A 24,467-nucleotide genomic window follows, 5' to 3' on the forward strand; every position below is an offset into this window, starting at 1 on the left:
GAGGTAACATTCATTAGAGAGACACACAGCGAGGTAACATTCTTTAGAGAGACGCACAGTGAGGTAACATTCATTAGAGAGACGCATAGTGAGGTAACATTCATTAGAGACACCCACAGCGAGGTAACATTCATTAGAGAGAGACGGACAGCGAGGAAACATTCATTAGAGACACCCACAGCGAGGTAACATTCATTAGAGACACCCACAGTGAGGTAACATTCATTAGAGAGACGCACAGCAAGGTAACATTCATTAGAGAGAGACGGACAACAAGGTAACATTCATTAGAGAAAGATGTACAGCGAGGTAACATTCATTAGGGAGAGACGGACAGCGAGGTAACATTCATTAGAGAGAGACGGACAGCGAGGTAACATTCATTAGAGAGAGACACAGCAAGGTAACATTCATTAGAGAGATGTACAGCGAGGTAACATTCATTAGAGAGACACACAGCGAGGTAACATTCATTAGAGAGAGACGGACAGCGAGGTAACATTCATTAGAGAAAGGACAGCAAGGTAACATTCATTAGAGAGAGACGGACAGCGAGGTAACATTCATTAGAGAGAGACAGACAGCGAGGTAACATTCATTAGAGAAAGAAGGACAGCGAGGTAACATTCATTAGAAAGAGATGTACAGCGAGGTAACATTTATTAGAGAGACGCACAGCGAGGTAACAAACAACCACATCTAGCATGTCTACATTCTGTGCCTTGTGACAACACAGACGCCGGCAGTTACTGTTTAGCACACTGTATCGGTGATCTCATTTGCCTCCCTCCATTATGAAGGCGTCACAGCTCCCTATTGTCCCACTGCCACCGATGAAAATGAAATGTGCAGCTCTGACTGTCAGTGGTATCTGAGAGTCTAACCCTGGAAGTCTGGCCAGTAAAGCCAGTTATTCTCACTTCTCATACTGTACACCCAATGAGGACAACGCACGAAAGCTTTACCGCCTGTGCCATGTGCTGTACTGGGCATCAGTCACAAAAGAGACTTTCATGTCATCAATGCTGATAACAAATGGGGAATTGTAAAGTGACTGTGCTGTGCAATAGGAAAACACAACCAGAAGTAGAGAATTGATTCTTATTTGTCCTCTTTGCTTCTTGCAAGGCTGCCGGCAGATTGTTCAGCATTGGGAACACTTCTGGGAGTGCCGTGCCTCCACTCCCCGGCTGCTACATCACTAGTGGGTCATGTAGTAATGTAGTGGGCAGAAGGTGGAACCACATCGCGCAGCAGGAGACCAGGCACCACACACTCCTATAGGTCAGATTCTGCCAATGGCTTTGTCTTTTCAGACAAGGAAGGTCTGAGGCACGGGGGGTTGGGATAGGTAAATATTAAAGTAGTATTATACCCTCCAGTTTTTTTCTTTGATGAAAGTAATACTTTCCACATAGAAAAATCCCTGATAAAGCTTTCTTTGCAAAATATGTATGGAAACACTTACAATGGGGGGAATCTATAAAAACTGTAACCAATCGGCTTCTCTCTGCAGTTTGTTCACTTAAGCTTTGAAAATGAAAGAGAGAAGCTGACTGGTTACTATGTGAACTGCTTCAGAATGTGTCTGCTCCAGTTATGATAAAATATAAAAACTGGAGCAGACAGAATCTGGACCAGTTGCCCGTAGTAACCAATCGGCTTCTCTCTGCAGTTTGTTCACTTAAGCTTTGAAAATGAAAGAGAGAAGCTGATTGGTTACTATGTGAACTGCTTCAGAATGTGTCTGCTCCAGTTATGATAAAATTCGCCCAATAAGTTCATTAAACAAAAACAGCTTCATATGAAAAATCCTGTACGAACGTTCGATGATGGCATCAGAAACGTGCCGATTGTCCTTCGCTATTTCGTTTTATATTTGTTTTTATTTCACATTCTCGTTTGGAATGAATGGGGTGTTCTGAACAAAAACCACATTAACTGTTACAAATTTGTTCAAGCGAGAAAAAGTTTCCAACATGCTCCTCCTCCTTATGTTTCTAAGGTCCTGTTAGAATTCTCCGTAACAGCAGGCTGTAGTCCTGTGTGGCAATGCATGCCTATGGATAGCTAGACTCCAGGAGACCCCGCCAGGCAGCAGAGCCATCCTCAAAACGGACACTTAAGGTGCCCATACACCTTACGACCATCGCAAGACTTTTGTCTTGCGATGGTCGTAAGCTTATTAAAAGCTTGTATGATCTGCCCATCTTGGACAAGCAGTTCGATTGAAAATGAAAGAGAGAAGCTGATTGGTTACTATGTGAACTGCTTCAGAATGTGTCTGCTCCAGTTATGATAAAATTCGCCCAATAAGTTCATTAAACAAAAACAGCTTCATATGAAAAATCCTGTACGAACGTTCGATGATGGCATCAGAAACGTGCCGATTGTCCTTCGCTATTTCGTTTTATATTTGTTTTTATTTCACATTCTCGTTTGGAATGAATGGGGTGTTCTGAACAAAAACCACATTAACTGTTACAAATTTGTTCAAGCGAGAAAAAGTTTCCAACATGCTCCTCCTCCTTATGTTTCTAAGGTCCTGTTAGAATTCTCCGTAACAGCAGGCTGTAGTCCTGTGTGGCAATGCATGCCTATGGATAGCTAGACTCCAGGAGACCCCGCCAGGCAGCAGAGCCATCCTCAAAACGGACACTTAAGGTGCCCATACACCTTACGACCATCGCAAGACTTTTGTCTTGCGATGGTCGTAAGCTTATTAAAAGCTTGTATGATCTGCCCATCTTGGACAAGCAGTTCGTACTTGCGATCATCGAAAGCCCGCCCCACTTAGGGGCGGGCTTCCGATGACTGCAGTGAGGGGTGGGCTTCCGATCACTGCAAACGGGCAGTGTGCGCACACCGGCCGTTCGGCAGTTGTCGAACAAGCAGGCCACTAACTCGATCCCACTTAGGGGCGGGCTTCCGATGACTGCAGTGAGGGGTGTTCGGCAGTTGTCGAACAAGCAGGCCACTAACCCGCCGTTTTCAAGCCTGCTTGTTCGACGGAAGACGTGCGACCGTACAGTAGAAATGGTTGCATGCCTTCCATACACTGTACGATTATCGTACGATCGCCCGCGATTCTCGTACGAGAATGGTACAGTGTATGGCCACCTTAAGGGTATGGGAATTACAAAGTGAGAGGCTGCATACACAAAGCAGGTGTTTTCTGTGTCCTATTCACAACATACATGTGCGGTGGTGTGCAGAAAAAACACAGCTCAACAGACATGATGTGAACAAAACCGGAGAGCTCATTCAGACTTGATGTGATGACCGCCATTTCTCAGAAACTGAACAACACCAGTCACCACTAGAGCACAGAGAAAACGATTCTGTTGTTCAGTTTGTACATTACAAATAAAGTTAACCCAATTCATATAAATAAGTGATCGTTCCACAACGATGCAGGGGGGGGATTTATCAAAACTGGAGCATGGCAACCAAACAGCTTCTCTCTTCAGTTCAGTCAAGATTTGAAAATGAAAGAGAAGCGATTGGGTTCCACGCACAGCTGTTCCAGTTTTTAATAACCCCCTTTCGCAATATTGCTGCAACCGAACACTTCCATGAGAAAATTATCACGTGGTAAAATAAAGAACATGCCATCTCAGGGACCCGACCCTATTGTCACCTGTCACCTCTCCCACAGCTCGGTCCCTTTGACACTGGTTCTATTGAGAAAGTACACAGGGGGAAATTAATCAAAACAGGAGCAGGCAGAATCTATAGCAGTTGCCCATAGCAACCAATCAGTTTCTCTCTTCAGTGTTCAGTTAAGCTTTGAAAATGAAAGGCAGAAGCTGATTGGTTGCCATGCACTGCCCTCATTGTCCCTCCGAGCCAGCAGTCACTGTAAGCAGTAGTAGGCATGCTGGGGCTATCAGTGCATGCCAGGGCTTGTAGTTCCCGGATAGCTGTTACCCCTCGGACAGTGACACCCCATAGCCGTTATAGTCATTCCTATCACATGTCTATTACTAATAATGGAGACTAGGGCAGGGAGCTCACCTCGCACGGCTCTCACGGACGTCTCTTCTTTTTGTCTTACTTGCTCGGAGCTACGAACACTGAAGTCAGCCTGGCTGGGCGGGGATTTCTAGTAGCGCCGCTTTCTATTGGCTAGGAGTTCACATAACAACAACAACACGAGCAGCTCTAGGCTGCGACTTACAGTGCGATCTGTTCGTCCAATCACAGCCGGGGCGCGGCTTTCGCTTGCCCTTGTCGCGCTAAGCGACTGGTGACGTAATGTGCTCTCCACCAATGAGCGGGCTGGCTGCTCCGGGTGCTAGGAGGACTGCGCTCTGTTTCTGAGGCCGTGTTTGGAAATGTTGGTGTGTTCGGTGGATCGTCTTGTATGGGCGATCTGCCTGTCTGTTCAGGTAATGGATGTATAGAACTTAGCGCTGACTCATATGATCGTCACAGAGCGCTAAATACAGCAGCTGACGGCTAGCTTGCATGAACACTGACCCCATCGTGTCCTCCGCATGGGGCAGGGAATAATGGGTATACATACAGTTCATGGGAGGACACACACCGATCAGCCATAACATTCTGACCACTGACAGGTGAAGTGAATAGCATTGATTATCTCGGTGCAATGGCACCTGGAAGTTGGGGGGGGGGGGATATATAAGGCAAGAAGTTAACATTTTCAGTGGTGTCACAAGGGGGTGAGGCCCGCACCCGGGTGACACCATTGGAGGGGTGACACCAAAATGACTTACAGTCAAAAAGTATCGCGCTCGGTCATGGACCGAACACCCGACAGTATCAGGAGAGACGAGGGGACCTGGCTGCATACCTTATCCCGCCGGGTGGCTGTCTCCTCTCTCTGCCGGCGTCCATCACCAAGATGGCCGCTGGCAGGTATTGGAATACTGCCGCACGTGCGCGATGACGCCATCGTGCACACGAGCGGTGACGTCACGCGAATGCGCGGTGACGTCTCGGCAGGGTGACACTCAGACACCGCTCCGGGTGTCACCCAGCCTCGGGACGCCCCTGAACATTTTGTCCCTGAAGTGGATTTGTTGAAAGCAGAACAAATGGGCAAACGTAAGGATTTGAGTGACCAGGGCCAAATTGTGATGGCTGGACAACTGGGTCAGAGCAACTCCAGAACTGCATGTCCAGGGATCCCAACTCCCGGGCGGCCGGGAGCCTCTGCCTGTGATTGGCGCTGCGCGCTGTCAGCTTCCTAGCGGGCTCGGCACGTGGAGCTGCGAACACGCCCGAGCCCATCACTACTAACTAAGTGCACCCCTTCATAGAAACTGAATTCCCTGATGGCAGTGGCCTCTTTCAGCAGGATAATGCTCCCTGCCACACTGCAAAAATGGGTCAAGAATGGTTTGAGGAACACAACAAGAGGTTTGAGGTGTTACCTGGCCTCCAAATTCTTCAGATCTCAATCCAATCGAGCATCTATGGGATGTGCTAACAAACAAGTCCAATCCAGGGAGGTCCCTTCTTACACTTTACCGGACTCAAAGGATCTGGTCCTGATGGTTTGGTGCCAGAAACCACAGAATACCTTCAGAGGTCTAGTAAAGTCCAGGCCTCACTGGGTCAGGGCTGTTTTGGTGGCAAAAGAGGGACCTACTTAATATTAGATGTGATGGCTGATCGGTGTATATCAACATGATTGTACAATCTTCATTAGATTATCCTACAAACATGTAGTTTGAAGTCCTTATTTGACTCCCATTCACACCTGAGCATTTTGTTGTGTGTTTCCTGAAGCGCATCAATGCTCCGCATAAAGAATCCCCTTATTTTTAATGGTGCTTGATAACACCAGAGCGTTGTGTCAAATGTCCATTGTAGATTGAAAATCTTCATGAGCTTCTTTTTGGGCAGAATTGCACATGTTTGTCTCAATAAACTTGAATGGGAGCACCCTAAAAGAACACATGACAGCAACTAGCTTTCCATTGGTTCAAACAAACATGAAAAAGAGGCAAAAAAAAGCTTCTAAAGCACCCAAAATACACTCAGATGTGAAAATGAGTGTCGGAAAAATTAAATAAAATGTGAATGAAAGCTTTGCCTGTAAATATGATGAGTATTAGCTGTCTAAATGACCCTGTCCGTTAGGGATGCATGATACCGAGTATTACCAGTACTCGCCCAAATGCTCCAGATACCGGGGAGCATGGAGCCGGCTTCCTTTTCAATCAGGAAGCCGGGCAGTGGGTTATGACCCGCCTCCCGGCTTCCTGATTGAAAAGGAAGCTAGCTTCACTTGTTGCTAGGCAGCCTGGCTTCCTAACCATCAAGAAGCCGGGCAGCAAGTCAACCTTCCTGATTGGTTAGAAAGCCAGGCTTCCTAGGAACAAGTGAAGCCGGCTTCCTAGCCAATCAGGGAGGTGAGTCAGGACTGGCTTCCTGATTGGCTGGTAAGTCTGCTTTACTTGTTGGTAGGCAGCCTGGCTTTCCTAACCAATCAGGAAGCCGGGTGGCATGTCATGTCTTGGCTTCCTGGTTGTTCAGGAAGCCACGCCTCCTACCAACAAGTGATGCCAGCTTCCTAGCCAATCAGGAAGCCGGGAAGCGGGTCATGACTTGCCGCCTGGCTTCCTGATTGGTCAGGCAGCCTTGGCAAGTGAAGCCGGTGTTCTTTTGCTAGAACACAGTCTTCACAGGCAACCACAAAGCCAGGCAACGGGGCACACGGCACCGGTACTTGATATCTGCGAGTACCAGATAAATAAATATAGGTACTCCTGCTTGATACCCAAAAATTGGTATCGGTGCATCCCTACTGTATGTATGAATGTGAGATAGGGACCTTAACCTTCTTGGCGGTATTCCCGAGTGTGGCTCGGGGATAATTTTCTGTACCATAAGCGGTAACCCCGAGCCACACTGGGGAATACACAGCGCGTCTCTTAACTTGTCCCTCGAGCCGCGCTGTGTCCTCCGGCCGATGCCAGCTTCCGTCTTGCGGGTTCCGTCCCTTGCAAGCGTCCGTGTCGCAGGGGGGCAGAGCCGGCGGGGGATTCAAAAGTAAAAGAAAAATAGAACGAAATAAGGAAAAAAGAAAAAATCATACCGCCAGGTAGGTTAAATTGTAAGCTCCTCGAGGGCAGGGACTGATGTGAATGTGCAACTATGTAAAGTGGTGCGTAAAACTGTCTGCGCTATATAAATACCAATAATAAATAAATAAATAACTGACATTTTTTTTAAATGTTATAAACTGACTTCCGTGTGCCAATTTCCGAGCCCCCGCCTGTGTTGCAGTGGTGTGTTCTATTTTTTTTTCCAACACAGTGTGGTGTGACCTGGTACAGTCTCATTGCACCACGCTGTGCCAATGTCACTTGTGACTGTTTAATGAAGTTTTAACAAGAATAAGTAAACAACGCATCAGCACTGTACCTGTGCCACACCCACGGCCATATGCTTAGTGCGGCTTGCTGTGGGTCATCCGACACCATTCAAATGAAGATTTACTTACCTGATCCTCGATCCCTCTGGGATGCTACACCAGTCCCTGCAGCCTCTTCTCCCCCAGGCTCTGCTGGTCTAGGGACCTGTGACATCCTCACATCTAATGCTCCATTGGCCTGCATTAGACGCAAGGATGCCAAAGGACATTCCACAGCTGGTGCAGAGGGGGAGAGAGGTGAGTGCTGACCACCATGGGTCTGAGGATCAGGAAAACAGCTTTGTTTGAGCCCCCCAGAAAATAAATCACACACTTAACCCTTGCAGTGTGGGGGTAGGCCCACTGCAGGGGTAAGTTTTTGCATCTATGGAGTTCTATAAATGTTTGAGATTTTAGTGATTGGGCTACATATACAAACGAGCAATTGACTGCAGTGTAAGAGAATGTATTCAGTGTACTCTTCCACTATTGGCTTCTAAGTGGCATCATTCATTGTTCATTATCATCCATTCTGCTTTTATTTCTGACAGTATGAAGAGGACATGGGTTGAAAAATGCAAAAATGTTGAAGAACTGGCATGTCACTATAAACGGCATCCCCTGAATTCCCCCTACCGACCCAAGCTAGCCAAGCCATGGCAGCCATCTTCAGTCTGGAGGCTTTTTCACCGTCAAGCTGCGGCATTTGAATTTGCCAAAACTTGTAAAGAGGTATGTAAGTGTGTAAGTGTGAAAATTGAATGAGAAAAGGAACCTCTTTTGGCACACTGGAACATTGATTGGAACCTGCAGGTCATCAGTTTAGGGATATGCATAAATACTGGCCCTAGAATTATTGCTCTCACTTCGGTGTGCGTGGCAATACCCAACATGTGTAGCGTGATCGTCATTTTCGTACGCAGGATCACCCGACGCGTGTTTATGTGAAGACATGCATGCTCGCAGGGGCATTTAACATAGAATTATCCAAAAGTCCAAAAGACCCCTAGTATCACCTTTCCACTTAAAATAAGATATTGAATTGCAGATCGCACTTCAATAGCTTATAGCTGGGCTTCGCTCCCGGTCCCATAGAACGTGAAGGAGATTTGTGAACAGATGTTCGCCTCTCTCCTCCCCAGCTTCCCACCAACACCTGAGATGCCGGTCCTGGGCCCGCGGGGGGGGTCAGCAGTGAAAAACTTTAGTTACAAGCCCCCCATGTGATAGCATATTGGCAGTTACAGGTCCTCTTTAAGGTGATATTGGTGGTCCAAAAGACCCCTAGTATCACCTTTCCACTTAAAATAAGATATTGAATTGCAGATATCCGGCCCGTAGAAGCGATCTGGCGGAAGCGGAGTCGCCAGAATTTCTTCTATTGTAAAGCTGACAGCCGGCTCTACAGATGTAAACAGTTTAAAAACCCCTTAAGGGCCAATGACGGAATAATTTCGTACTGGGTCCTTAAGGGGTTAATGCAACGCTTTGTCGCAGTCTCACATAAACAAACAGCTGCAGATGTTTGATGACTGCACAAACTGTCAGCTAGCAATATTTCCTGCAGCAATGTCCTCCTCATGCAGGTAGCCTGTTGGCTTCTTGAAATGCATGTTTATATAGCACCTTTGCTATTTGCATTTGCATCAAGTCGCTATTCGCATCGCCATATCTATGCTCCCCTTTGTAGTGATGCCTGGCCTGTTTCATATTTTGCTCAAGCCATGGGCATTGTACTGTGGGATGGGTGCAATGGAGGGCATACATACTCTACTGCCAGTAGATGGGGGCTCTTGGTAGTGCTAGCTGGGAACATAACAGCAGCAGAGGTGTGAGATAACCGCATAGGTTGTCACCTAACCCCAGGAGCTGTTTGTGTATGCAGACATGCTCGATTTCAACTTGTAGCAAATTTATTTACATTTTACAATCCAAATGTATGTTAACGTTCCTAACAGTGATCTGGGATTCCAGAGTTCAGGTTGAACATTTTATTTTCCTTCTGTAAAAAAAAAAGAAGTTGTTTTGTTTTGTTTTTTTAAAATGAAGACTTGAAGTAGGCAGAAATCTTACAATAGCAGAGGCCAGAATTATTCTAGAAATATGTATTTATTTTATTAGGCTATCCATGTCTTTGCCTTGGAGATTGTTCTTGATGATGCTGGAAAGCGACTGTATCTTGTGACAACATACACAGAGTTTTGGTTTTACTACAGGTAAGCATTTACACATTTAAAACATATTTTCGGGGGGTTGTTTGGTAACGGTAAGTGTGTAGTATGTTCTAAACGACTACATTATTCTGAATAGGGATGCACCGATGCCAAGTATTTGGACGAATACTCGTACTCGCCTAAATGCTGCGATACTTCCGATACCCGAACTACCGGTCAGAGGGGGACCTCCTTCTGACCAGCAGTGCCGAGGGAGCATAGAGCCAGCTTTCTTTCCAATCAGGAAGCCGGGCGGTATGTAATGCCTCACCTCCTGGCTTCCTGAATGATCAATGGCCTAGCAACAAGTGATGCCATCTTCCTAGCCAACCAGAAAGCTGGGAGACGGGTCATGACGTGCTGCCCGGCTTCCTGATTGGCTAAGAAGCCAGCTTCACAGCTGTTGCTAGAGAGCCTGGCTTCCTGAGCAATCAAGAAGCCTGACGGCACCTCATGACTCGCCGTCCGACTCATGATTGGTCAGGCAGCCTTGTCAAGTAAAGCCGGCTCCGACCGCTTCTGGACGGGTCATTGCCAGTAGCGGAACGTGGCCGGGGCCTGTCCTGGGATGCATGGGAACGACCAGCGGACGCATATCTGTCCGCAGAAGGAGACAGAATACTCGTACTCGCCTAAATGCTGCGATACTTCCGATACCCGAACTACCGGTCAGAGGGAGACCTCCTTCTGACCAGCAGTGCCGAGGGAGCATAGAGCCAGCTTTCTTTCCAATCAGGAAGCCGGGCGGTATGTAATGCCCCACCTCCTGGCTTCCTGAATGATCAATGGCCTAGCAACAAGTGATGCCATCTTTCTAGCCAACCAGGAAGCTGGGAGGCGGGTCATGACGTGCTGCCCGGCTTCCTGATTGGCTAAGAAGCCAGCTTCACAGCTGTTGCTAGAGAGCCTGGCTTCCTGAGCAATCAAGAAGCCTGACGGCACCTCATGACTCGCCGTCCGACTCATGATTGGTCAGGCAGCCTTGTCAAGTAAAGCCGGCTCCGACCGCTTCTGGACGGGTCATTGCCAGTAGCGGAACGTGGCCGGGGCCTGTCCTGGGATGCATGGGAACGACCAGCGGACGCATATCTGTCCGCAGAAGGAGACCGATGTCTGGAAGAGGAATGGCGGTAGACAGGCGGAGCCCTGGAGCGTTCATTGCCCGATCTGGATGGGCTGCCAAAAAAAAATAAAAAAAAATTCCAACTATCGCCGGTACGAGGGGACACACACATAAGCCCCCAATGAACCCAGCTTTACTGGGGAAAAAAATAACAATGCCTGCCTCGAATACCAGCAGCGAGGCTCCCCCATCAAAAGTCATTTAGGCTAAACAGAGGGACTACACCAATATGAGCAGACCAGGGTGGACGGCCAGGATATTATCCCAGCTAGGTAAGCAACCCCCCACCTCCATCAGTAGTAGGAGGAGGAAAAAAGAGGAATGCTGGGGGTTGCTCAAATTTATGAGTTAAACGTCCTATCAGGTTGGTAGGGAGGCGGGGCCATCCCATTTGTGTGCCGCCATGGAACTGTCAGGGAAAACCTGCAGAATATGTGGAAGCCACACTGCCTCGTCAAGGCCCCTCTGTGTAGTAATAAGTACATTTTCCATTTGTTTTGCTTGTATTTGGTGCAGGGACACACTGGTGCTTCAGCTGCCGTTGTGATGTGCGGGGTTCCTTACCGGTACGAGGGGACACACACATAAGCCCCCAATGAACCCAGCTTTACTGGGGAAAAAAATAACAATGCCTGCCTCGAATACCAGCAGCGAGGCTCCCCCATCAAAAGTCATTTAGGCTAAACAGAGGGACTACACCAATATGAGCAGACCAGGGTGGACGGCCAGGATATTATCCCAGCTAGGTAAGCAACCCCCCACCTCCATCAGTAGTAGGAGGAGGAAAAAAGAGGAATGCTGGGGGTTGCTCAAATTTATGAGTTAAACGTCCTATCAGGTTGGTAGGGAGGCGGGGCCATCCCATTTGTGTGCCGCCATGGAACTGTCAGGGAAAACCTGCAGAATATGTGGAAGCCACACTGCCTCATCAAGGCCCCTCTGTGTAGTAATAAGTACATTTTCCATTTGTTTTGCTTGTATTTGGTGCAGGGACACACTGGTGCTTCAGCTGCCGTTGTGATGTGCGGGGTTCCTTGAGAGTCCCTGTGTTTTGAAGGAGGTTGGGCTGCCTCCTGGCTATTCGTCTTTGTATTCATTCAAATCAAATCCGTGGGATTAAACAAGTGTTCTGTGACAAAGGGTTGATTATACACGAACAGATAATATCACCAAGTCACATCTGTTACAGTTCTTGCTATTGTCAGGCTGCATATGGTCACCTGTGTATTTTGTAGTCAAAGCGAAATGTCTTAAAAATAATCAGTATTTTTTTTTTTTCCCAGCAAAAATTCCGAAACCCTGGCTCACTGCTATGAAGTCATTCCTGCTGATACAGTTTGCAAACTTTACTTTGATTTGGAGTTTTATAAACCAGCAAATCCGGGAACTGATGGCCAAAAAATGGTTGCTCTTTTAATTGAGGTAAAGATGAATTATAGGATGAGGGTCTCTGAGATGTGGGAAGCTGTCATACTACAGATGGTGCAGGGATAGTTTCACACTTTGTTTTTGGTGCTTCAGATTCTCCATTATGGAAAAGGCTTAAAGCTGTTCATAGGGTAGCAGCTTCCCTGACAAAAACTTGTCTTTACAGCACCAGATACACAGACATTGGGTAGAATTGCACCATAAGGGAAAGGTTAGACGTGCTTTGCACCATATTGGGTAGGACCTCATTTTATTCTAATATGTGCCTTCCCGAGGTTTATAACACTCTCATCAAAACCATGGAACCGTTTTTAAAGCGGGCCACAAAATATAATACTTTTCTGTTTAAATTTGAACTCCAGTCTTCAGCCTTAAACAATTGCACAGACTCTACAGTACTAAAAAAAAAATCTTCACTGCACACTTTGAGCTTTTTTTTCAATTATTTTTCATTTTCTCTTTTAAATTTCTTTAAATTATTTTAACTTCTTTTGAATTTTCATACATTTTTAATACAATTTTTCAACTTTCCCGCCCCCCATTTATTTCAATTATTTTCTTTTCTGCTCGGTACCTCGGAGGATAGTCACTCACTGCCGTTCGGGTCCTATAAGAATTGGGGCGAACGGCAGCGAGTGAACTGCCGAACCTTCGGCTCAGCCGATCCATATGCTGGATCGGCTGAGTCGAACTCTTTCTGCACTTCGGCTCAGCATGTTCAGCTGACTGAAGGCAGCCAATGTACAGCTGAAATCAGCCGTGCTGAGCAGAGCTGAATAGCCGAACAGGGTTTGGGTTATTCACTCGGCTGTCTTCGGCAACTTTTTGAATAGCCCTGCTCGGTTGTATTTTTTTTTTCTTTTTGTTTTTTTAATCATGGATGGTCAGTGTCACATTTGGGCGTTACCTAAGGCAATCTGCATGCACATGCATTCGGCTTTGGGGTGCCCACTCCTCCAGACTTACATTCACCCCTCAAGGCATTTTCATATTAAAAGAGAACTATGAGATGAGTGATTTCCACTCATCTCATAGTTCTAGCCGACCTGTGACAATGAGACTGTCACAGGTCGGCTCAGTAGATCGGGAGGTGAGCGAACATATACCGGCGTTCGCTCACCTCTCGATCCTGTCACGGCTCTCTCAGGGGAGGGGCTGGATTCCCCCCTCCCCGCTCCGCCAGCGCTGACTGGCAGAACCGACGGGGGAGGGGGCGGGTACAGCTGACTCTGCCTCTAGATAGGCAGAGCCAGCTGTCACTCACGCAGCTGGGCGGATCCCGACGTCCAGGTCGGGATCCGCTCCGGCGTCTCGGTATACAGCGAGCTGTAGCTCGCGGTATACTGAGCTTAGGGTAACGCGAGGACGCTAGTGTGTGTCCTCCCGTTACCCTAAGGAGAACTATGGGGAAAAACACTGACCCCATAGTTCTCCTTTAACATAACTCATCCCAAGAGCCAGCACACTTGTATAAGGATGACGACTGTTGAGAGAAGTACTTTGAGAGAAGCACATAGACTAAAATGAAATATGTATTGGAAAAGGAACAAGCAAACTAATAATAAACCTCCTTCATCTTTCAATAAAGGTTTTTGTTTTTTTTGTCTAGTTTAACTTATTCTCTCCCTTCATTTTCAGTTTTTCATCAGGATGCTTCAGGAACATTATGGGTTAACATGTCCTGCAGATTGTGTAATAAATCTGGACTCCAGCACCGATGACAAATTTAGTCGTCACTTAATATTTTTATTACCCAATGCAGCCTTCAAGGATAATATCCATGTAGGTAAGTGGAAAGTAAAAATGATAAAATAATTTGCTCATTGCTACATATTCAAATCATGTGCTAAAGTCTATAAGAGCCAGTTAGTGTTATTAGATCTGAGAAGATGGAGGACAGCAATGCAGGGCGTGGAGTGACTTAATTAAGCATCACTTGAGATAATTTGACATTGTCTTTAACAAATGGGCCAGAGAACTATCCTTTTCCTCTTCTTCTCTCCAAAATTATATAGTTACTAAGAATGGGAATGAAAGACCAAATTCTAATTTCCTGGGACTGCTGCTGGGTGCTGTCATCTTGGATGTGATGTCAGCAGCCCCAACTCACAATGTATACACTATAGCAGGGGTAGGGAACCTTGGTACTCTAGCTGTTGTGAATAATCAAGTCCCATGAGACACTGCAAGACTGTGACAGCCACAAGCATGACTTTCAGGGGCCGAGATATGATGGGAGTTGTAGCTGGAATGCCGGAGTCGCCCACTCCTGCTCTATAGTATTCGCCTTCACTCTAGCCCTGGTTATGTAGGGTGGGGTGGAGGTGTTGGGCCACAACAGACAGTAATTAGACACTGCCAGAAAAGGACTATGGTATGGGAGAGGGGGCTGTGTTAGGGAATTGATTTTTCATTGAAGTCCTATTTGTTCACAAGTTGAAAGGCACACTGAAAATTAAAATAATGTGCTTATGGAACACAAAAAAACTATGTACCTTGACCTGCAATTGTATAAAGTGATACTAAACTCAGGAGTTAAATCTTAAAAATGCATTCAAGTACCTTAATTAACAAAAATGTATCTTATTTGTGTATCACTCGGCTGTAGATCCTCAAATCAGTTCTGAATTGGTGCTCACACTGTCCTTCCTTCTGAAGGGTGGCTACTTTTGTTCCCCATGGTCCCTGTGTGTGTTGTAAAGTAGTCACCCCTCCAAGCTTGCTCCCATGATGGACTACAATCTCAATACAAATTAGTAAACGCTACCCCCACACTGCAAGGGGTTAAATACTCCCCTAATCCTCAGTCCTGTGCCTGTAACCACTCTACCCTCTGGCTGTGGTATGTCTCTCAGTCTCTTCACATCTAATAGACCTGTATCAGATATGATGATGTCATGGGTTCTTAGACCGCAGGAGCCCGGGGGAAGAAGAGGATGTAGGAAGCGGTCTAGCAGCCAGGTAGGACTGTGGATCTGGTGAGTATATCTTCTATATTTTTTCCCTCTAGACAAACCGAGCAGTTAACCCTTGCAGTGTGGGGGGGGGTTGCCCCTTAAAATCCTGGAGATCTGCTTTAAGTCGGTATTATATATTGTATTCATGACATTGAGAAAATTCCTCCCCTTGAGATAGGCTGATTAATAGCAAAGTACCTCTTTGGTCAGAAGGAGACACAGAAAGGCACTGCTGTCACAGCAGGTTCCACCTTCAGTACCCTGTCTGAGGTGTGGTGGCATTGGAATTGCAGAATCTCCACAGTTCAAAAAGTTTGTTTTCTCGTATTCTTAAATTCTGTTGTGGGCCCGGAAGCCTGGGGGCTGTGGGTTCCCAGCTTTCCTGGCAAACAGAATTCACTATTAGTCCCATCTGCCCACAGACCTTTATATATGTGAGCTGACTGATGCTCAGGGCTCTCTCTGCTGGGGGAGCCTGCTGCTGGGTGAAAAGCCAGTCTGCTGACAGAACACTAAACAAAAGTTACCAGAGTCGCCTATTTGTTTTGGGGAACCAATTAGAGGGACCCTGTTGGTCATGAACTGACCTAAGTTTAGTTAGTGGTTCGAATGATCAGACGTTTAGTTTTGCCTTATGCTATGGACTTGCTGTACAAAGTCCTCCTGCGTGGTTTGCTGCCTTGCTGAATAAAAATACATGATAGACCTGCTTGGACCATATCTGAGGTTCTGTCATGTGCATGGTTTACTGCTGCCACTGCCAGTTGAGCCCGTCCCCTTACACTATGTATTGTAATTCTACAAAGCGAGAGCCTTGCTTACTCATGACATACATAGACTCAGCTTCCTGCTCCTTCTCACATTGCAAGTTTGAGTCGGCTGAGTCATTGAAAACTCTGCAATATGTGGCTGATCTCTTATCTACACCCTGAACATGAAAGTGATGGCAATTAGTCATTGAAAGCTCTCCTCCACTGGCTAATATTCAAAGTTCTACCTTTAAGTGCATCTAAAGGCAAAATTCTATTCAATGCTAAAAAACACACAAAAACCCCCCCACAATTTGGTAAGGGGTTAGAATCCCTGTCAGGTTTTTATTGCTGTGTGTGTACCCACCTTAGGGAGATTTGCCCTTTCTATTGGTCCTGGTGGTCATTGTTATAAGGACTGAAGGAAAGGGAAAATCCAAATGGCAAATCCTCCAAAGGGGACACTTATTCCAACGACAGCTGTCTAGCAGTGAATTTCCCTTGCTTTAAAAGAAAATTCCTTTGACTTCCTGCTGTGTCTATGGGACAGGAAGTTAATAGAAATATATTTCCAGTGGTAAAAAAATTACCGAAGTTTTAACCATTCTCTGCTCTTTTCTGAATGAAAAAAACAACATTTTTGTTGGTCTTCGATACACTGTAATACAATAATAACACTGAGAGCAAGCATGTAAAAATCTGAAAATGACTTTACGGAATAACTCAAAGAATGTGCTCATGAAAAATACATTGAGGGGAATTTTTTGAAACTGGAGCAGACAGAATCTGGAGCAGTTGACCAATCAGCTTTTCTCTTTCATTTCCAGAGCTTAACTGAACAAACTGAAAGGAGAAGCTGATTGGTTACAACTGCTCGAGTTTATATCTGCTCCAGTGTTGATAAATTCCTCCCCATTAGGCTGGTTAACACCACAAACAGTGCGTCCCATAGTGGTCAGGCTCTGGAACGCACTGTATCGCACTCTGGCCGGCTCCCTGAGTTTAAGGGCGGGTGGGGGCATGGCGGTGCATTCAAGTCGATGGCACCGCAGCCACGCTCTCAGTACGATCGCTCACACGCGAACACGTGGCATATTAGAGCCTGCGTTCCGGTCCAGTACGATCTGCAAAAATGCTGCAAGCACTATTTTTGCAGAACGCACTGGACTGGAACACAGGCACTGATGACTGCGTGATTGCGGTGCCATCGACTCTAATGCACTGCCACGCCCCTGAACGCAGGGAGCCAGCCGGGGTGCGATGCAGTGCGTTCCACAGCCTGACCGATCTGGAACGCACTGTTTTGTGGTGTGAACCGGCCCTTATACTTTTCCCTTTAAAGTTTATCTTTCTCAAACTGTTACTCTAGTTTATAAAAACAGAAGAATTTGTCATCTGCACTTCCAGACCCAGTAACAGTGTGTCATTGGACACTGAATCCCCATCCAAGATGTCACTGCGGCGTGGAGTGTCCCATACATATGACAGTAAAGCCTGGATGTGGGGCTTCAGATGATGACAAGTAACCTGTGCTCACAGTCTAACTCTTGGTATTCTTTCACTTTAGGTCATTTTATTAGGACAGTATTACAGCCCCTATTCCCTCCAAGTAGTATATGTACCCACACAGACCCTGGGACGTCCGTAATGGAAGCTGCAGAACTCTGTGAAAATACTTCCACCAAAGGAAAATGTAATGGCAGCATGGATGTGACAGAGGAATATTGTGACCTTTCTTCCTTTCTTGTGAGGGATAAAAATGGTGGAAAACAACCTTTTATAGACCTTGGTGAGTACCTGCCAATCTGCATAAGATTCTGTACATGAACAGGCATGCTCCTGATGAGTGCTGCCACGATGCCAAGGCTGAGGAGGTGTTATAAGTGAAATGAATCGCACAAGTCATGATTGAGGCTTCTGCTTAATTTCATGTTCTGCCGCAGCAAAATCTATGTTGCCTGCAACATTAAATATATTGAACACTCTGAAACTGGTTTCTGTTAATGGCTTGCCTAGCTGTGACCCTTCCTTGCAGCACCTTTTAGAGATGAACTCTGGGCAAAAAATAAAACTTACCCTATCAGTGGGGCTACCCTTGCACGGCAAGGGTTAGGTGCTCATTTTGTCTATAAGGTATCAAAAAAAGAGAGAAAAGTTGGGGTTTTTTAGGCATCAAATGACAACTCCAAGAGACAATAGACTGTAAAAAATTGATTTTAATGTAATTAATATTAAAAAAGCTAATATGAAGCATAAAAGCATGGTTTAGATTGTTCCCTATATGCTCACTCCATTCACCCTTCCACTACAAATGTACATCATGAACATTTGAACCAGACAATGTACAATATTAGAAATAGGGCATAATCAAGTTGAGATAATTAGACAGTACAGAACGATAAATACTGTAGGAGTGGTTGATAATGGAGGAGCAGTTGCTCAACGTTTCACGCACACAGGCGCTTCTTCAGGAGAAGGGAATATCAATATCACAAGCTGACATATACGTGTTTGAGCGGACCTATCCGGGCACCACGCCTGTACAGTCTTCACTGACGATGACAAGGATGGAGCAAGGGCCAGTACCCAATATTGAGCAGGGGGTAGGAGGTAAGTAGAACCGTGACACATGGAAAAGTTCAGACCAAGGTCGCTGGAACAGCAAGGAAGAGAGAGAGAGCGAGCGGCCTTGGGACGGCGGCGTTGGTTGCGGTTGGCTCGGGGTTATGCAGTGGAGGCTTTCTGGCCGACGGAGGGGACGGACACTGCTGCCTGCTCTCTCTCTCTTCCTTGCTGTTCCAGCGACCTTGGTCTGAACTTTTCCATGTGTCACGGTTCTACTTACCTCCTACCCCCTGCTCAATATTGGGTACTGGCCCTTGCTCCATCCTTGTCATCGTCAGTGAGGACTGTACAGGCGTGGTGCCCGGATAGGTCCGCTCAAACACATATATGTCAGCTTGTTATATTGATATTCCCTTCTCCTGAAGAAGCGCTTGTGTGCGCGAAACGTTGAGCAACTGCTCCTCCATTATCAACCACTCCTACAGTATTTATCGTTCTGTACTGTCTTATTATCTCAACTTGATTATGCCCTATTTCTAATATTGTACATTGTCTGGTTCAAATGTTCATGATGTACATTTGTAGTGGAAGGGTGAATGGAGTGAGCATATAGGGAACAATCTAAACCAGCTGATTGCTTTTATGCTTCATATTAGCTTTTTTAATATGAATTACATTAAAATCGATGTTTTACAGTCTATTGTCTGTTGGAGTTGTCATTTGATGCCTAAAACCCCCCAACTTTTCTCTCTTTTTTTGATACCTTATGCCCTAGGGGTGTGGCATCTAGAACCCAGATCCAGGTAAATCATTTTCTAGATTGCTCATTTTGTCTAGGGGACTCAAATAAGGCAGGCCTACTCACCTGATCCTGGGTCCCGCTGCCTCCCGCCAGGCTGCTAGACCGGTCCCCACAGCCTCTTCTCCCCTTCGCTCTGGTGGTCTAAGGACCACTGACATCATCATGTTTTATGCAGTTACATTGACCTGCATTAGATGTGAGGATGCCAAAGGACATTACCTAGCCAGAGTGGAGGGGAGAGAGGTGTGCGCTGACTGCCGTGTGACCAAGGATCAAGTAAAACGGCTTTATTTAAGTCCCCTAGACAAAACAAGCACTTAACCCTTGCAGTGCAGAGGTAGCCCCACTATAAGGGTATGTGTTTTTTTTCTGTGCCCGGAGTTTCTCTTTAACAGTTTATCAGAATGCAGGTCAGAAGCGGCAACAACTGAACGATGTGCTCCAGCATGTGTTTATAATCCCACTGTATCTGTAATGAAGAGATGAAGTAGAAGAACATTACTGGTTCTTTATCTGACCATATAATATTTATGAAATATTGAGATCCTGCAACAAAAGCAGTGGAATTCAGAACAGAATCTCAGTAACATAAGTAACTAAGTTATAATTTGCTAAACTGAAATGTAGACGATCAAAGTCATGGGGAACCTTTGTTTAGAGCAGAGACGAGCTAATATCTCTATCAGGATTTTACTGATGTCTGTGTCTCTGTTGGGTAGATTTCTCCTCAGTTCTATCTTAACAAGCACCATTATTTTTTTTATAACTTTTTATTCGAGATTTTACATGGATACAAAGGCATAAATCGACATAAACATAAGCATGCGTAAAGGGACAGTTCGATGAAAATAAACCATAAAATAGTACAAGATAGCTATCACTCAAACAGCTAGCGTGTAAACCCCCATAAAAAGGAAACAGCGATACCTGTATCCCTAACTAAGAAACAGCCCCAAACAGATAAAACCAGGGCAGAACGAGACTCCTAGGAGAGGCACTGAGCATATAGGAATGAACGCAAGCACCATTATTGGGAATGAGAAGTCTGCTGCAATCTCCCTAAATGGGACAAATACAGAAATAACATAAAACATCACCTTCTAAGTTGATTGTTTGCTGTTTGTGCCCCTGCTGGAAATATTTCTCTTGCCATGTGGCACAGGAAGTGAGGGGATAACTTATGTTTAAGATATGAGGGAGGGGATGCAGAGATTTCCTTTTTTTTTTTTATCAGGGCACAAAGAGAGGAATACTCTCCCCAGTGGGTACAGCAATGAATACCTTTTCTCTATTCAAACCGTAACATCAACAAATGCTTTTTCTTCCACTTTAAAGGGTAGCTGCCATGAGAAAAACAAGGAAGTTGTCATTGCTAACCTCTGCTTCTAAGAAATGCCAGTTGTCATGCTCTGGCCTGGAGCAAGTGTACTGATTAAACTTTTATCAGACTTTCCTGATCTGCATACTTGGTTGTAGTCAGTGACTCTTTAAAGCTGGCCATACACTGGTTGAATTTAAAACCGTGTGTGGCCCCCTCGGAACATTCCTAACCCTCACCCCCATTCAACACAAATCCGTGTTTTTTGGGGGTTTTTTTTGTAAATCGACTTGTGTCAAAGGATCCAGGTCATTGTATTCTGACGGCGGCTGGTATGCTGCTGTCAGAATACCTGAACAGTGACTGCAACCAATCACTTCTCATCAGTACAGTTGCTCTGGACCAGAGGCAAGGGTCGGCAAGGAGAGGTTGGCAATGACAGCGGAGGGAGAAATTCACCCATCCACACTTTTTTTTTATTTTTTCTTGCTCAGCATGCGGGGCAAAACAAAGTTGTGCCAATAGCAGCCAGTCAGATTTAATTTTATGGAAAAAGTTATGAAAATCGAATGATTGATTGGTTTCTATGATCAACAAATCAATCGGAACCGAAGAAAATAAAATCATTAAATTGGAGCAGCCCCTGTTTTCATCTGTGATTCATCCTTGTTATCTGTTCTCATATCATGTATTGCATACAGGAGTTTACACAAAAAACAGGAACTTCCGTTTATACAAATCCTCTAAACTGGGAAAGAATGCCGTGTTTGAATTGGCTGAAGACAACAAGTTTTTCGGCAAGCCCCCCAAGCATGTGTCAGCGGAAGAGCACATTTTCCTCTGCTCTTTAATTAGCAATGTGAGGTAAGGTCAAGTCCTTGTGTTGTCAATCGTTACCACTTTTATTATTATTATTATTATTATTATTATTATTATTATTATATGGTCCTTACCCATAGCAGCCAGTCTAATGGTCTCTTCCCTCTATCTTCCTGCACTTGAACAATATCTGTTTATTTCTTTTTGGCCCAACACAGATATTTCAGTTCACTTTCTCTTATGCATGAGACCTGAATCACTTTACCTTTATTGCCACCTTGTCACCACAGGGTCACTTTTACAAAATAGATCAACTGTAAAAGAAGTGATTGTTTTTTTTGTTTTTTCATGCTTACCTTTCTGAGATCCCATATACTGAAAAGTCACTCCACATCAGATGCAAATATTCAATAATTCCAGGTGTCTAAGATACTTGCTCCCCCTCTGGCCACTGTGGTTCTTCTTCTGGCTCCTGCATCACTACAGGACGTAGGAGCCAGCAATTGAGGAAGGAAATATTTGTTTCATCTGATGTGCAAATACTTGAAGCAGCTGGGGAGCAGAGAAGTGGCTGCTTTTCAATGCAGGGGCCGTCAGTAGGGTAAGCATGTAAACACTTCTTTTATAGGTGACCTGTTTTGTAAAAGTTGGCCTGTAGTGACAGGGTCACTTTAAACCAATATTTCAGGTTTTGATAGAAGCTATTGAGTTCTGTCACCTTCTATTTTCCTGTATCTCTGAGAGCACGAACAATGCCAGGCCTGCACTTGATTTTCCAGCGGCACGCACTAACTTTGTCAATTTAAATCATTTGAAATGATTGAAAATTCAGCAAAAGTGAAACTCTGAGGGTTGGGAGGGTTAGAGGCAAAGCCTGGATCCATGGTGGGGTGATGTTGATACTTGTCTTCCAAGTAAACTAGAAGTAAGGGTGTGATTCAGTTAGCTACCATTCATTCATAAGTAACTAGTACAATTATCAGTTATGGGAGGGCAGACTCTTAGCATTGCATTGAAATTGAACTCCAAGCATTCAGCAAAATACACAGTAAAAAAATACATAGACGCTGTTTTACTTGTTGAAGGCTTTGTTTGTCTGTCCATCCAGGCCTACACAGCTCTGTCACAGCAGAGCCAGGCTGGTGGCCTGCCTTTTCTCTGTTGCAGGTAAGCAATAAAGCTAGGTCAATTCCCTACACATTGTGTGCAAATAGACAGTGAGGGAGCAACAGCAGTTCACCTGTCTACTCACACTGCTCCTTCCTCCTGTCCATGATACTTGTAAAAAAGGTGCATAAACTGCATCTCATTGGCTCCTTGTACTATTCTTCCCTCTCCCAGTCTGCTGTACCAGGATGTGCAAGGTACTAAGTAAAGGTCAAGTAATTACACTAGCTATATTTAAAACACATTTCATTATGTTTAAAACATTTTATAACTGCTTTCAGTGGCATTTTGTGTTATATCTGCCTAGTTTAACTTTAAGAATCCTGTGTTCTGCATTTTTTCACATCAGACCTTATACAGAGCAGTGGAGAAGGCTGTACCATGTCTTGCTTTGTTAATCATTTATTTGTGTGATGTTGGCAAGTTTCTCCAGACTTTTTACGGGAACACAGTTGAAGCAAGCAAGTGTTAACATTTTGTCGGTGTCAGGGCAAATTGTTGCTGTTTAGATAAATCTACTGATATTATTCTATTTATGGAAAGGCTTCTTCTGATTTTGACTGTAAATTTACATTTTGGTTAAAAAAAAAAGAGAAGTAAACAGAAGGTTCCATAGAAAAGTTAACCATATTCACTATTCATTTCTGTAAGAACTATCTTATGTGACATTTGGTGATTAAAACCTGTCATGAGAGAAATATTGAGATAATACACTTCCTAAAGGTGCTTATTGCCTGGCTGTAAGACGTTTCGGTTGTCGATTGCTCTATTATGCCCCTCTGGTTCAGTTATTCAAAAATGCTTTGCTAAAGACACCGTTTGTGAGTATTTTTTCATTTTGTTTTTATTATAGACCAATAAATTGGAATTATACAAGAAGGCGCTGTTCTTCTTTCTTTCTTGTTTTTAAATGTTATAAATTGAGTTGCAGTTCAGTGAATAAAATAAGTATTTGATCTCCAAGCAAAACATGACTTGGTACTTGTGGAGAAACCCTTGTTGGCAAGCACAGAGGTAAGACGTTTCTTGTAGTTGGTTACAAGGTTTGCACGCATCTCAGGAGGGATTTTGGTCCACTCTTCTTTACAGATCTTCTCTAAATCCTTAAGGTTTCTTGGCTGTCGCTTAGCAACTCGAAGTTTCAGCTCCCTCTATACATTTTCTGTAGGATTAAGGTCTGGAGACCGGTTAGGCCACTCCATGACCTTAATGTGCTTCTTCTTTAGCTACTGCTTTGTTGCCATGGCGGTATGTTTTGCGTCATTGTCATGCTGAAAGACCCATCCACTGCCCTTCTTCAATGTTCTGGTTGAGGGAAGGAGGTTCTCATCAAGATTTTACAATACATGGCCCTGTCCATTGGTCCCTCAATGCGGCAAAGTCGGCCTGTACTTTTATCAGAGAAACAGCCCCAAAGTATAATGTTTCCACCTCCGTGCTTGACTGTAGGGATGGTGTTCTTAGGGTCATAGTCAACATTTTTCTTCCTCCAAACACGGCGAGTCCAGTTAATGCCAAAGAGCTCAATTTTGTTCTCATCTGACCGTGCACTTTCTCCCAATCCTTCTCTGAATCATTTAGATGTTCATTGGCAAACTTCAGACAGGCCTGTACATGTGCCTTGTTGAGGAGGGGGACCTTGTGGGCGCTGCAGTATCTCAATCCATGGCGATGTATTGTGTTACCAATGGTTTGTTTGGTGACTGTGGTCCCAACTGCCTTGAGATCATTCACAAGCTCCTCCCGTGTAGTTCTGGGCTGATCCCTCACTTTTTTTTTTTTTTTTTGATCTTCCTTTCTCCATGAGGCAAAATCCTGCATGGAGCTCCAGACCGAGGGCAGTTGATGGTTATTTTGTATTCCTTCCATTTGTGAATAATCGGTCCCACAGTTGTTTCCTTCTCACCAAGCTTCTTGCTGATAGTCTTGTAGCCCATTC

General features: G+C 45.0%; 2 protein-coding genes across 2 annotated transcripts in view; one reads left to right on the forward strand and one right to left on the reverse strand.

The window, feature by feature from the left end:
* The window catches only part of LOC108794597 (caspase-3-like), a 31,445-nt gene extending 27,166 nt beyond the window's left edge, over window positions 1-4,279 (reverse strand). Inside the window, exon 1 of the mRNA XM_018565674.1 lies at window positions 4,018-4,279. The gene's annotated coding sequence lies outside the window, so the exon portion shown is untranslated. The remainder of the gene's footprint in view (window positions 1-4,017) is intronic.
* A 17-nt stretch (window positions 4,280-4,296) lies between these two features.
* The window catches only part of PRIMPOL (primase and DNA directed polymerase), a 30,968-nt gene continuing 10,797 nt past the window's right edge, over window positions 4,297-24,467 (forward strand). The window contains exons 1-7 of the mRNA XM_018565675.1: window positions 4,297-4,391; window positions 7,939-8,119; window positions 9,509-9,603; window positions 12,007-12,145; window positions 13,790-13,937; window positions 17,425-17,646; window positions 21,244-21,406. Coding sequence (XP_018421177.1) covers window positions 7,940-8,119; window positions 9,509-9,603; window positions 12,007-12,145; window positions 13,790-13,937; window positions 17,425-17,646; window positions 21,244-21,406 — 947 coding nt within the window. The 5' untranslated portion in view covers window positions 4,297-4,391; window position 7,939. The remainder of the gene's footprint in view (window positions 4,392-7,938; window positions 8,120-9,508; window positions 9,604-12,006; window positions 12,146-13,789; window positions 13,938-17,424; window positions 17,647-21,243; window positions 21,407-24,467) is intronic.

Source organism: Nanorana parkeri, unplaced genomic scaffold (genome assembly GCF_000935625.1).
Source record: "Nanorana parkeri isolate BGI_ZX_2015 unplaced genomic scaffold, ASM93562v1 scaffold871, whole genome shotgun sequence".
Taxonomy (NCBI): domain Eukaryota; kingdom Metazoa; phylum Chordata; class Amphibia; order Anura; family Dicroglossidae; genus Nanorana; species Nanorana parkeri.